Raw genomic sequence first — 12964 nt, forward strand, 5'->3', positions numbered from 1 at the left:
AATTTGGGTCAGTTTGTGTATTAAACTGACTGTAACTTGTTAATAGTATTATTGTATTTTTGTGGGTTTGTACGTATATGATGTCTGTGTGTGTGTGTGTGTGTGTGTAGTTTTATTTACTGAAGTCTAAGCTTAACTTCTATACTCTCCTCTCGATGACTCGTGAACTGTCACACTAAGTTCCTGGCTACATGAGTCCTATTGTTCTTACTTTCACGACACTATATGAAATGGATAAGTTGGTTCAAGTGAGGATTCCATGTTGTTTCTGCATTATATTGATGCTCTTATGTTTAGTAGAAGTACAAACACTCCTACGATCATTCGGCTGTCTTCCTCCTACGAGCTACTTTGTATTATGTTTTCCCTTAGGTCTTGTACTTGTCTGATGTGTGTAGCCTCTTCCCCCAGTCTGTATCCTCTCTTCTTTCTCTTTCCCCAGTTTTCACAACTTTGTGCTTTCTGGGGTGAAGTTCAATCGTCTCCTTTCCGACCAGTTCTACAGACTCTGTAGGTTTCATTAAACCCTTTCCTTATTTTCTCTCGTATTTTTCTCATTAGTTTTATATCATTTTAAGACACGGATACTTAAGACTATTTCATCACGCATGCCATTTATGTATAAATATGGGGACGACATCTGCCCTTCTGAAAATAGAAGCTTCTCTGTCTCCAACACCTGTGAGATATTTGTTACTTGTTCGCACTGCCTCTGCTCGTCTTGTCAGCAACTCTGGAGAAACATTGTTTCTGTTGTTCTCGACATATTCAAGTCACTAAGAAGTTCCTTGACTTCGTCCCTGTTGTGATGATGTTCACCTTATGCTTGTTTCATCCTTTTTCTCTTACTCTCCGGTACTCTTCTACTCCCTGGTACTCTCCTACTCTCCTACTCTCCGGTACTCTCCTACTCTCCGGTACTCCCCTACTCTCCTGTACTCTCCTACTCTCCGGTACTCTCCTACTCTCCTGTACTCTCCTACTCTCCGGTACTCTCCTACTCTCCGGTACTCTCCTACTCTCTGGTACTCTCCTACTCTCCTACTCTCCGGTACTCTCCTACTCTCCGGTACTCCCCTACTCTCCTGTACTCTCCTACTCTCCGGTACTCTCCTACTCTCCGGTACTCTCCTACTCTCTGGTACTCTCCTACTCTCCGGTACTCTCCTACTCTCCGGTCCTCTCCTACTCTCCGGTACTCTCCTTCTCTCCCGTACTCTCGTACTCTCAGGTACTCTCCTACTCTCCGGTACTCTCCTACTCTCCGGTACTCTCCTACTCTCCGGTACTCTCCTACTCTCCGGTACTCTCCTACTCTCCGGTACTCTCCTACTCTCCAGTACTCTCCTACTCTCCGGTACTCTCCTACTCTCCGGTACTCTCCTACTCTCCGGTACTCTCCTACTCTCCGGTACTCTCCTACTCTCCAGTACTCTCCTACTCTCCGGTACTCTCCTACTCTCCTATTCTCCGGTACTCTCCTATTCTCCGGTACTCTCCTACTCTCCGGTACTCTCCTATTCTCCAGTACTCTCCTACTCTCTGGTACTCTCCTACTCTCCGGTACTCTCCTACTCTCCGGTACTCTCCTATTCTCCGGTACTCTCCTACTCTCCGGTACTCTCCTACTCTCCAGTACTCTCCTACTCTCCGGTACTCTCCTACTCTCCTATTCTCCGGTACTCTCCTATTCTCCGGTACTCTCCTACTCTCCGGTACTCTCCTATTCTCCAGTACTCTCCTACTCTCTGGTACTCTCCTACTCTCCGGTACTCTCCTACTCTCCGGTACTCTCCTATTCTCCGGTACTCTCCTACTCTCCGGTACTCTCCTACTCTCCAGTACTCTCCTACTCTCCGGTACTCTCCTACTCTCCGGTACTCTCCTATTCTCCAGTACTCTCCTACTCTCTGGTACTCTCCTACTCTCCGGTACTCTCCTACTCTCTGGTACTCTCCTACTCTCCGGTACTCACCTACTCTCCTGTACTCACCTACTCTCCTGCACCCTCCTACTCTCAGGTACTCACCTACTCTCCTGTACTCACCTACTCCTTCAGTGAGTACCTACTTGAAACAATGATCTACACCTTCACAAACTTCCTTATGGCTCCTCACTGACGCTCTCCCTTCTTAAAATAAATAATATAGTGACACCTACAAGATGTGCAAGAACAAGACACTTCACGACATTTATTAAAAGAAACGTTTCGCCACAGTAGCGAAACGTCTTTTTCCTCTCCAGTCTTACAAATTTTCCGTTGCCTCTTTAATCTGATGTGTCTAGGTAGTAATTTCTCTCTCTCTCCTCTTCCATATTCCTCCCCTAAGTCAACCTTACTAGGTTGGGTGCATTGGATTAAGCCGGTAGGAGACTTGGACCTGCCTCGCATGGGCCAGTATGCCTGCTGCAGTGTTCCTTCGTTCTTATGTTCTTATATTCGTTTCTAGCTTTTGTCTCTACTGTCTTCTGCTCTCTACCATACCTTTCCCACACGCTAATAGTGCTTCTTAATTTCACCTGTTTACTTCTATGGTCGTACTGTGTGTGTGTCTGGAGAGAGAGAGAGCTCGGTAGCATAAATATTCGTACATATTTTCATTTTTATTTGTGTAGCTCCATAAATTTTACCAGAGCAGAGGGTGACGTACACTGTCGCCGGCAGCCCCGCGCTGCGAGGAGCTGGGCGGGGAACCCTACCTGAAGGTGATGTTACTTCGACCAGGCCGGGACGCCAACTATACCTACTCAGCGGGAGCCAGAGTGAGGGTGTCTTGTCTTCACGGCCACGGCCTTAATATTGGTAACAAGACGGCCAAGTGCTCGCGTGGCAGGTGGAAACCCTTGAAGCCAGAGTGTATCTCACGTGAGTACCGTAAAGCCAGAGTGTATCTCACGTGTGTACCATAAAGCCAGAGTGTATCTCACGTGTGTACCATAAAGCCAGAGTGTATCTCACGTGTGTACCATAAAGCCAGAGTGTATCTCACGTGTGTACCATAAAGCCAGAGTGTATCTCACGTGTGCACCATAAAGCCAGAGTGTATCTCACGTGTGTACCAAAAAGCCAGAGTGTATCTCACGTGTGTACCATAAAGCCAGAGTGTATCTCACTTGTGTACCATAAAGCCAGAGTGTATCTCACGTGTGTACCATAAAGCCAGAGTGTATATCACGTGTGTACCATAAAGCCAGAGTGTATCTCACGTGTGTACCATAAAGCCAGAGTGTATCTCACGTGTGTACCATAAAGCCAGAGTGTATCTCACGTGTGTACCATAAAGCCAGAGTGTATCTCACGTGAGTACCGTAAAGCCAGAGTGTATCTCACGTGTGTACCATAAAGCCAGAGTGTATCTCACGTGTGTACCATAAAGCCAGAGTGTATCTCACGTGTGTACCATAAAGCCAGAGTGTATCTCACGTGTGTACCATAAAGCCAGAGTGTATCTCACGTGAGTACCGTAAAGCCAGAGTGTATCTCACGTGTGTACCATAAAGCCAGAGTGTATCTCACGTGTGTACCATAAAGCCAGAGTGTATCTCACGTGAGTACCACAACTCTCACACCTCAGCATTCACTCTCCTCGCCACCAAACTTTCCACACATAGAAACACACTTATGACGACGTTTCGGTCCGACTTGGACCAGATAATGGTCCAAATCGGACCGAAAAGTCGTTATAAGTTTCTCCTTTGTGGAGGTTATTTATTCACTTCTCCAGTCACTGTATTCTGCCTTTATATTCTTTCTAACTTTCCACTTCTGACTACCAAACTTCTCCGATCTGTCTCCAGTACGAACATTGTTCTTCCCTTCACGACTTAACCTCTTCTACTGAAAGTCATTCACGTAGCCTCTAAAATGACAGAGTTTACTTGTTATTTCTAGTCTTAGACTGGTATTTAATGGATTGAGCAGATAATAAATCAAAGATTTATATTAAATATTGCCCGCTGATGCATTAATGAAATTTAATCAACATAAAAAGAACGCAAGGATACAGTAAGCACTTATAATACGTAAGGCAGATTATTATTATTATTATTATTATTATTATTATTATTATTATTATTATAGCTATGATTTTAAGCTCTAAATTCATAAGAGTCTTGGATCGTTACACGTAAGTCAGAGAAGTGTGGCTATCACTAGTTTATACACGTATTTACGTGTTTCTGATCTGTTTTTTTTCCTTCCGTGTGTGTTAAACCCGTCTGTCCCGGTGTTGTGGATCACTGCATGCTGCCCATCGTATGCTACTGCTATCCCAGTGCCGTGCTCAGTGCCGGAAGCTCCTCATGGTCAGTATACATTCAATGGCGCTGAGGTACCAGAACGAGCCACTATTGGGCACGCAGAGGTGGTGAAATTTCTGTGCCACCCTGGTTACACTGTGTTGGGGTCTGATACACTGCGCTGTTGGTACGGTGAATGGACTGTCACCGGCTCCAGCCCACAGTGCCAGCCAGGTGAGCTTACATCCCTACTATACCACTTTCTTGCTCCTGGTGTGACAGCTCTCGTGCTATAAATCCCTCTTCCTACATGCTGGACACTGCTGGCATTATGACCTCTGTCCTCGTAACTGCTAATTCTTCTCTGTTGGTCGGGCAGCGGCCAACATACCGAACTTTCCAAACAACAACAATAATATAAGTCCCTCTAACTACTTGCTGGTTCTTCCTTCCTAATAAAATACCTCGTGATGCGTTCTATTTCTGCACTTAACATAAATTTATGATGCCAGGGCAGTATCATCACTCAGTCCTTTTATGTACTAGTTCAGTTGGTATGTAGAACGATTATAACCATTACCGGTAACCACCGGCAGGTGGTGAATTATTATTATAATTATTAATTATTATTATTATTATTATTATTATTATTATTATTATTATTATTATTATTATTATTATTATTATTATTATTATTATCAAAAGTAAACGCTAAACTATCTTGGTTATACAGCGGTGAGACAGGTGGTGAGACAGGTGGTGAGACAGGTGGTGAGACAGGTGGTGAGACAGGTGGTGAACAAGACAATAGCAGCAGTGAAGACCTTTACTGTCACAACATTTCAGTCACGAGTGCTTTTTCTTAAGAATCATATCAGTGTGGTCCCTGGCTTCCTAGCTTCTGAGTTTGTGGTGTATCATGTCTGATTTTCATTGGTAGTTAACGATCACATGGTTATGGCCACACCATAAGGAGGTACATATTATTAAGAGGAACTACAACCAACACAGCATACCCTATTACACACAAAATAAGTGTTTACCACTGAGGAAGTACGTAACTTAACGAGGGCCACTATATCATGCAGGATTTGCTTGGGTAATGTGATCGAATTAACATCGGGAAGGCAAGTAAAAGTTTGCTTATTCCCCTACACGAGCAGAAATGCGTCTGTAGCATGTATAGCACCAGTAATACATGTGTACAACACCATGACTCCCACTCACACCTAATGGAATGGGACAAGACCAATTTACTCTTCCATGAGACCGATAAAGTTAAGCGGAAATGCCTAAAATGATCTAAAATGAAACTTACAAACACCACCAGACAAAATGGGGTGTTAACATTTGCAATCCCTGTAGCTGACGTTATAGAACAGGAAACCTCAGGTGGACCCATTGATCACATGCAGTACCTCGCTTAAACCTGAGACACCTGGTACCTGCACCTGAGTTTAACACCCTGAGGGACTATTTAAGTTGCTGCATATCATATTAGTTATGTACTTGAAAAAGTGTACTTACGTGTTTGGAACGTTGTACCAACAAAAACCTTCACTGCTACTATTGTATTTAACACCACCAAATCCTCTTGCTGACTAGTTCTGCTGTTGCAGTGCCATCAAGGTGAGTTATATCCTAATACTTGTTAGTTATACTGCTGCAGATTTTTTCTTTGACAAATAAACTAACACAGTAAAGTCAGTCTAGTGCCTCCTCTCCCTCGTTATACTAGCCATCTCTCCCAAATCCATTGTATATCCCGTCGTGTCTTCTCATTCCCAGGTGATCTTACACCACGTATTTTTCCAGCTTCTCAACATGTCCTAGTCTACCGAGCCAGTTCTCTGCCCCGAGTTTCTCTCCCACTATATTTTACCACACTTTAATTGTTCTTCATGTCCTCAGATTCATGCACTCTTCCCGAAGTGGAGCATGGGACATACACGGGTGGACAAAGGAAAGGGGGAAGCAGCGTAGAGCACGGAAGCACAGTAGAGTACACATGTGAGGAAGGTTGGTTGGTCAACGTAGCTGAGGTGAGGTGTGTGCTAGGACACCTGCAACCTGACCCACCCACATGTGTCACCCCAGCCCAGGCTACACACGCCGCCCATAACTTACCATCTCAACACAGACACACTCTCACACGTGAGTAACCTGTTTGCATGACAACATGATAAGATAATACTAACGGTAGAATATCAGTGACAATAGTAATAGCAAGAGAGGTACTATAGTAGATGTGAGAAGTTAAGTACAGTCAGATAAGGACCCTCATCCTCAGAGAAAAGAATAAACTTGCTTCAGGGAAAACTCAAGGTTCTCCCTGAAGCTGTTTGAGAATTTTCTCCTGCCACTCCCTATATTTAATGAATATTTTATTTAAAGACAAAATACATTGACAAAACATTCATAAAAATAAAATAGAAAGTAAAACAACATAGATAACAACTCAGAGCTACATCTCGAATACTTCGTCCAGCTCCCCTGCGGTGGGCCGCGTGCCCAGAATGCTGCAGGCATTTCCTCTCTGGATCACAACACTGAGTCTCTGAAAGAGGAAGCTTGTCGCCCTGTGGTCCATGGTTTCTATGATGAGCTTTTCACCCAGCTCTTTGAGGAACTTTAGAGCACACTTGCTCTATGCTCTAAGGGTCTCCGACCCTATTGGGATGAAGTTATAGCAAGGGGGAAGGTCTTAATATTTGCGGATCTTCTGGGTCTCCCTGTGGCTGGCAGCTCCACCCCCCTTCCACTACGGAGTATGGCAAGTAGGTATCTGCCAATGTGGCAGCACAGGTGTAGTCCCAGACAATCTGCTTTCCATCCTTCCAGGGTAGCATAGTGGCTCCATCAGGACGCTTTTGACTTCCGTCAGACTTCTGCACTTGGGGTTCCCGTTGAGCTGGGTAACGGGCTGTGGCGAGGCTTCTCTTTATGATGTCATTGACCTCCTCATGTCTGGCATATTTCCCTTCTACTGTGTGACACACGAGACCATGAAGTCCGAATTGATCAGCTGTCGCCCTGCCGCAAATATACCTATGTTCGGTGAGGATGGGGCGGCTAGGCGAAGAGCAACACCAATCCGAATGGCCTGTGGGTCGAGACGGGTGCCCAGGGAGGAATTAGGAACAGCTAACAGGAAATCTCCTGAGTGTGGTGCCTTCACTACCAGGAGATGAGCTTTGCCCTTTCCTGAAGCGTTGTTGAGCATTGTGTTGGCAATTTTTTCCATGATCGGTTTGTCCCAGTGGGACTGTTTGTGCTCTTTGGGAGGAGCTGGTCTACTGGAGGAGTCTGTAAGGGTGTCACACCGAATCGCTGCTTCAGTATACCTGGGGTCTTGAGCTCCTACCACGTCTCTCAAGCGTTCGGGAACAACCTTCTTGACTAATGCACTGGAAGCCAAACACGAAGACAGAAAAGCAGGTAAAGCAACATGCGTTGCTTTACCTGCTTACCTTATACCTCCCAGTCCCACTGGGAGGATTGCCTGATCCCATTGCTGATCCTCTAGTGACAGGTTCACTGCCTTCTTAAAGGTTGATCTTAGGTGTGCATCATATTCGTCGAGTGTTGGGTTGTCAAAAGAGGGTGCACACCTCAGGAAGTAAGTGAGTCTTGGCATAGTAAGACACCTTGTGAGGAGATACAGAGCATCGTGGACATCAAGATCGCTTATTCTCTCCTCCATTCTCATTAGGTCATTCAATTTGTTCCTGAGGACAGTGTCGATGGCCTGGTGACCCAGCGGTGCTCCCAAGAGGGTACTGTTGGACGAAGTGGTAGTAGAGACTTCTGGGAGGATTCTTAACACAGCATTGATTATTTCCTGGTTCGCTGTGATGATTTCACACTTGGAAAGATTGAGGATGAGTCCCAAGTCTTCTCCCTGTGTTTTCACCAGTTGTAGGTCCTCTAACAGGGACTCTTCAGTACCTGCCAGAGTGCCATCATCCAGGTACCAGATGCTGAGCTCGCTGCATAAGCTGGAAGCTAGTTCTCTTAATGCCAAGCAGAAGAGAAGTGGAACGAGTGGGTCACCCTGCTGAACACCCTCTGATGAGAGAATTTCATATTCTCCGAACAAAAGAATTGAGGGTTTGCTGTAGCCAGCTGAAATGAAGGGAAAAAGACTGGGGAACCGATCCCGAACAGCTGGCAAGACAGCATCTCTCCTCACCATATTAAAGGCATTTCTAAAATCAAGTTTGACTACGGCCTTGTCTTCTGGTATGTCACTGTGTATGTCTCCCGTTTAGCAAACGAAGGATCGAACCTCCACTTCACCTCCACTCAATGACACACGGTTACAGCACTTCGCACAAAGAAGAAAAAGAATTATGTAGAGGTAATTACTTTTTTAAGTGATAGTAGAAGGACACATTTATATGCGAAACACATTAGTAATATCCGTTTTAGACCAGATTAACACCTCTCTCCTTCATCTGATGTAATCATCACGACGTGTAGCGAGTCATAGAAACACTGCATAACCACAAGATTTTATTGTATATGTTACGTCAGTAGACATAAAGTCAGCAACACCTCACAGCAGCAAGAAAGGAAACACTGGTGGAGGTTGGTGCAGCCAACACTAGTGTGCGGAACATGAATATATGAGACAAATATATGCACAAATAGAATTCTAATTTACGACATAATGTAATTGTGTGTTTAAAAACCACTTACGATAATGTAATACAAGTTTGTCCTTCTGTGGCCTTACTGGCCACGTTTCTGTCGGCAATCCTCGTCATGTGTTAGAGATGTTCAGCCTGTTGTTTCGGCTTTGGAAGTTATTCAGCACTGATTCCTTTAACGTCAAGACAACATAACTATCAGTCCTTCATAACACTGTAATGCTATTAGAAATGTAATTGTTCTATGATGGTATACTCCAGGTATGACATTCATGCTTATCCCGGCAGTGTTTTCATTTGGAAAGAGCGACCTGACTTCAGGTGGTGATATCACAAGCATCGACATGGTCGCCAGTCTTCACAACTCCTGCAGTCCCCCAGCCCATGTTCGTGGCACCATCATATACAAGAACGGACAACCTCTTCACAGAAATGAGCACAGGTACAGTATAGTATAATGTTACAAACTGCGATATCTATAACACATACTCACCGTACCACACTGGTCCAACCTTATAGCATCCAGCTAACGCTACACGTTTGGTCCAAAGCAGCCAGCATTTAGGAAGGTGGCTTTGAGCTTTTCTTCTCACTCCCTGCATGCAGCAACCAACGAGAGATTTTTGCAATGTTTAGAAATCGCAGAACAGAATGCTGGCTGCTTTGGAGTAACATCTGGGGTTAGCTGGACACCAAAGTATTGGACCAGTGTGGTACGATGAGCCGAGTATTGCGTACCTTGTTTCAAGGTTCGCAGGTTCGAATCTCCTTTGGCTTGAAATTAGTGTTTATATATATATATATATATATATATATATATATATATATATATATATATATATATATATATATATATATATATATATATATATATATATATCAATAACAACACTGCGACTAGCCGAGGATTCGAACCCATTTCGTTTTGGCCCGCTTCATGGTGAGCGAAAATCCCCATGACGCTCTAGCCCACGGGACCACGCAATCCAACAAAAAACAAGAACACAGCAGAGCTATGTGTTTTATCTTGGTCCGGTTAAGTTAGGTTAGGCCTTTTGTGTGTGTGTGTGTGTGTGTGTGTGTGTGTGTGTGTGTGTGTACATTTGAGGGCACATGCGTACTTGAATGCATGCATAAGTGCGTGCGTGCATGCTGGTGAGTAACTAATCATGGCTGCCACTTAGGTTTCCAGATGGTACAGAAGTGACTTTTAACTGCATCACCAACACCATCGGAGAGAAGACCACCTGGATGATCCTTTGTAAGGAGGGGTCGTGGGTGGGGCAGCGAGTACCCTCACCTTGCTCTAACGACGATGTCAGTGAGGATCTTCCAATAGGTAACAATTCCTGCATATGGAGGAACAACCAAGATAATCTTGTCACCTTTCACAACGACAGGGAAGTAACAGACATGATGGAATTCCCACCAGGCACTGAGCTGGTGAGTATCACGCAAAACTCACCCCTACTGTTTTTCCATGTTCTTGTTCTGTATGATACGTGAGGACTTTGACGTTGATACTCTCGTCAATATACTGACATTGGTTTGTGTCCTGGCAGGTATCTCGTTGTATAGACATAGGCAAATACGCTATGGCTGGAGCTTCCCACCGTCGCTGTCTTAATGGCTACTGGAGCAGCGCCGCTCCTCTCTGTTTTGCTCTCAACAGAGAACATGACTTTGCCTGTACGTTTTTCCCCGGCACTATACGATACCTTATGATTCATGTATTATTATCATTATCATTATTATTATTATTATTATTATTATTATTATTATTATTATTATTTTTTTTTTTTTTTTTTTTTTTTTAACAAGTCGGCCGTCTCCCACCGAGGCAGAGTGACCCAAAAAGAAAGAAAATACCCAAAAAGAAAATACTTTCATCATCATTCAACACTTTCACCTCACTCACACACAATCACTGTTTTTGCAGAGGTGCTCAGAACACAACAGTTTAGAAGCATATATGTATAAAAAAATGCACAATATATCTCCCCAAACTGCCAATATCCCGAACCCGTCCTTTAGAGTGCAGGCAACATTGTACTTCCCATTTCTAGGACTCAAGTCCGGCTATATGAAATAACCGGTTTCCCTGAATCCCATCACTAAATATTACCCTGCTCACACTCCAACAGCTCGTCAGGTCCCAAATACCATTCGTCTCCATTCACTCCTATCTAACACGCTCACGCACGCTTGCTGGAACTCTAAGCCCCTCACCCACAAAACCTCCTTTACCCCAAGCCAATGATGATCCTTTTCAAATCAGTTGTTCTCTCTAGGCTGGAATACTGCTGTACATTAACATCTCCATTCAAAGCAGGTGAAATCGCAGATCTAGAGAGTGTACAGAGATCCTTTACTGCACGTATAAGTTCTGTCAAGCACCTTAACTACTGGGAACGCTTGGAAGCACTTGACTTGTACTCGTTGGAACGCAAGAGGGAGAGATATATCATAATCTACACTTGGAAAATCTTGGAAGGAATGGTCCCAAATCTGCACACAGAAATCACTCCCTACGAAAGTAAAAGACTGGGCAGGCGATGCAAAATGCCCCCAATTAAAAGTAGGGGCGCCATTGGTACACTAAGGGAAAACACCATAAGTGTCCGGGGCCCAAGACTGTTCAACAGCCTCTCATCAAGCCTTAGGGGAATTGCCAATAAGCCCCTGGCTGCCTTCAAGAGAGAGCTGGACAGATACCTAAAATCAGTGCCGGATCAGCCGGGCTGTGGCTCGTACGTTGGACTGCATGCGGCCAGCAGTAACAGCCTGGTTGATCAGGCCCTGATCCACCGGGAGGCCTGGTCATGGACCGGTCCGCGGGGGCGTTGATCCCCGGAATAATCTCCAGGTAACCCCCTCCCTCCAACCTTTTCGAGGACGACCCCTACCCCGCCTTCCTTCCCCTACAGATTTATACGCTCTCCATGTCATTCTACTTTGATCCATTCTCCCTAAATGACCAAACCACCTCAACAAACCCTCTTCAGCCCTCTGACTAATGCTTTTATTAACTCCACACCGTCTCCTAATTTCCACACTCCGAATTTTCTGCATAATATTTACACCACAAATTGCCCTTAGACAGGACATCTCCACTGCCTCCAACCGCCTCCTCGCTGCAACATTTACAACCCAAGCTTCACACCCATATAAGAGTGTTGGTACTACTATACTTTCATACATTCCCTTCTTTGCCTCCAAAGATAACATTTTTTGCCTCCACATATACCTCAACGCACCACTCACCTTTTTTCCTGCATCAATTCTAAGATCAACCTCATCCTTCATAAATCCATCCACTGACACGTCAACTCCCAAATATCTGAAAACATTCACTTCTTCCATACTCCTCCTCCCCAATTTGATATCCAATTTTTCTTTATCTAAATCATTTGATACTCTCATCACCTTACTCTTTTCTATGTTCACTTTCAACTTTCTACCTTTACACACATTCTCAAACTCATCCACTAACCTTTGCAATTTTTCTTTAGAATCTCCCATAAGCACAGTATCATCAGCAAAAAGTAACTGTGTCAACTCCCAGTTTGTATTTGATTCACCATAATGTAATCCCACCCCTCTCCCGAACACCCTAGTATTTACTTCTTTTACAACCCCATCTATAAATATATTAAACAACCATGGTGACATTACACATCCCTGTCTAAGACCTACTTTTACCGGGAAGTATTCTCCCTCTCTTCTACATACCCTAACCTGAGCCTCACTATCCTCATAAAAACTCTTTACAGCATTTAGTAACTTACCACCTATTCCATATACTTGCAACATCTGCCACGCTAGAGTGGATAGGGGAGCAACCCCTATCCACTCTAGTATATGCCTTTTCTAAATCCATAAATGCAATAAAAACTTCCCTACCTTTATATAAAGGGACTATACATGATCTCCGCCAATCCCTAGGTACATTCCCCTCTTTCATACATTTATTAAACAAAAGTACCAACCACTCCAACACACTGCTTTTAACATTTCTGTCAAGATCCCGTCAGTTCCAGCTGCTTTACCCCCTTTCATTCTACGTAATGCCT

General features: G+C 44.3%; 1 protein-coding gene across 1 annotated transcript in view; it reads left to right on the plus strand.

Moving 5' to 3' along the window:
• LOC138852297 (CUB and sushi domain-containing protein 3-like) overlaps window positions 1-12964 on the plus strand; it is a 75127-nt gene that overhangs the window by 43259 nt on the left and 18904 nt on the right. Inside the window, exons 12-17 of the mRNA XM_070082074.1 lie at window positions 2666-2866; window positions 4276-4473; window positions 6151-6393; window positions 9180-9333; window positions 10076-10334; window positions 10454-10580. Of these exons, the coding sequence (XP_069938175.1) occupies window positions 2666-2866; window positions 4276-4473; window positions 6151-6393; window positions 9180-9333; window positions 10076-10334; window positions 10454-10580 (1182 nt within the window). The remainder of the gene's footprint in view (window positions 1-2665; window positions 2867-4275; window positions 4474-6150; window positions 6394-9179; window positions 9334-10075; window positions 10335-10453; window positions 10581-12964) is intronic.

The sequence above is a fragment of the Cherax quadricarinatus genome, chromosome 6 (genome assembly GCF_038502225.1).
Source record: "Cherax quadricarinatus isolate ZL_2023a chromosome 6, ASM3850222v1, whole genome shotgun sequence".
Classification (NCBI taxonomy): domain Eukaryota; kingdom Metazoa; phylum Arthropoda; class Malacostraca; order Decapoda; family Parastacidae; genus Cherax; species Cherax quadricarinatus.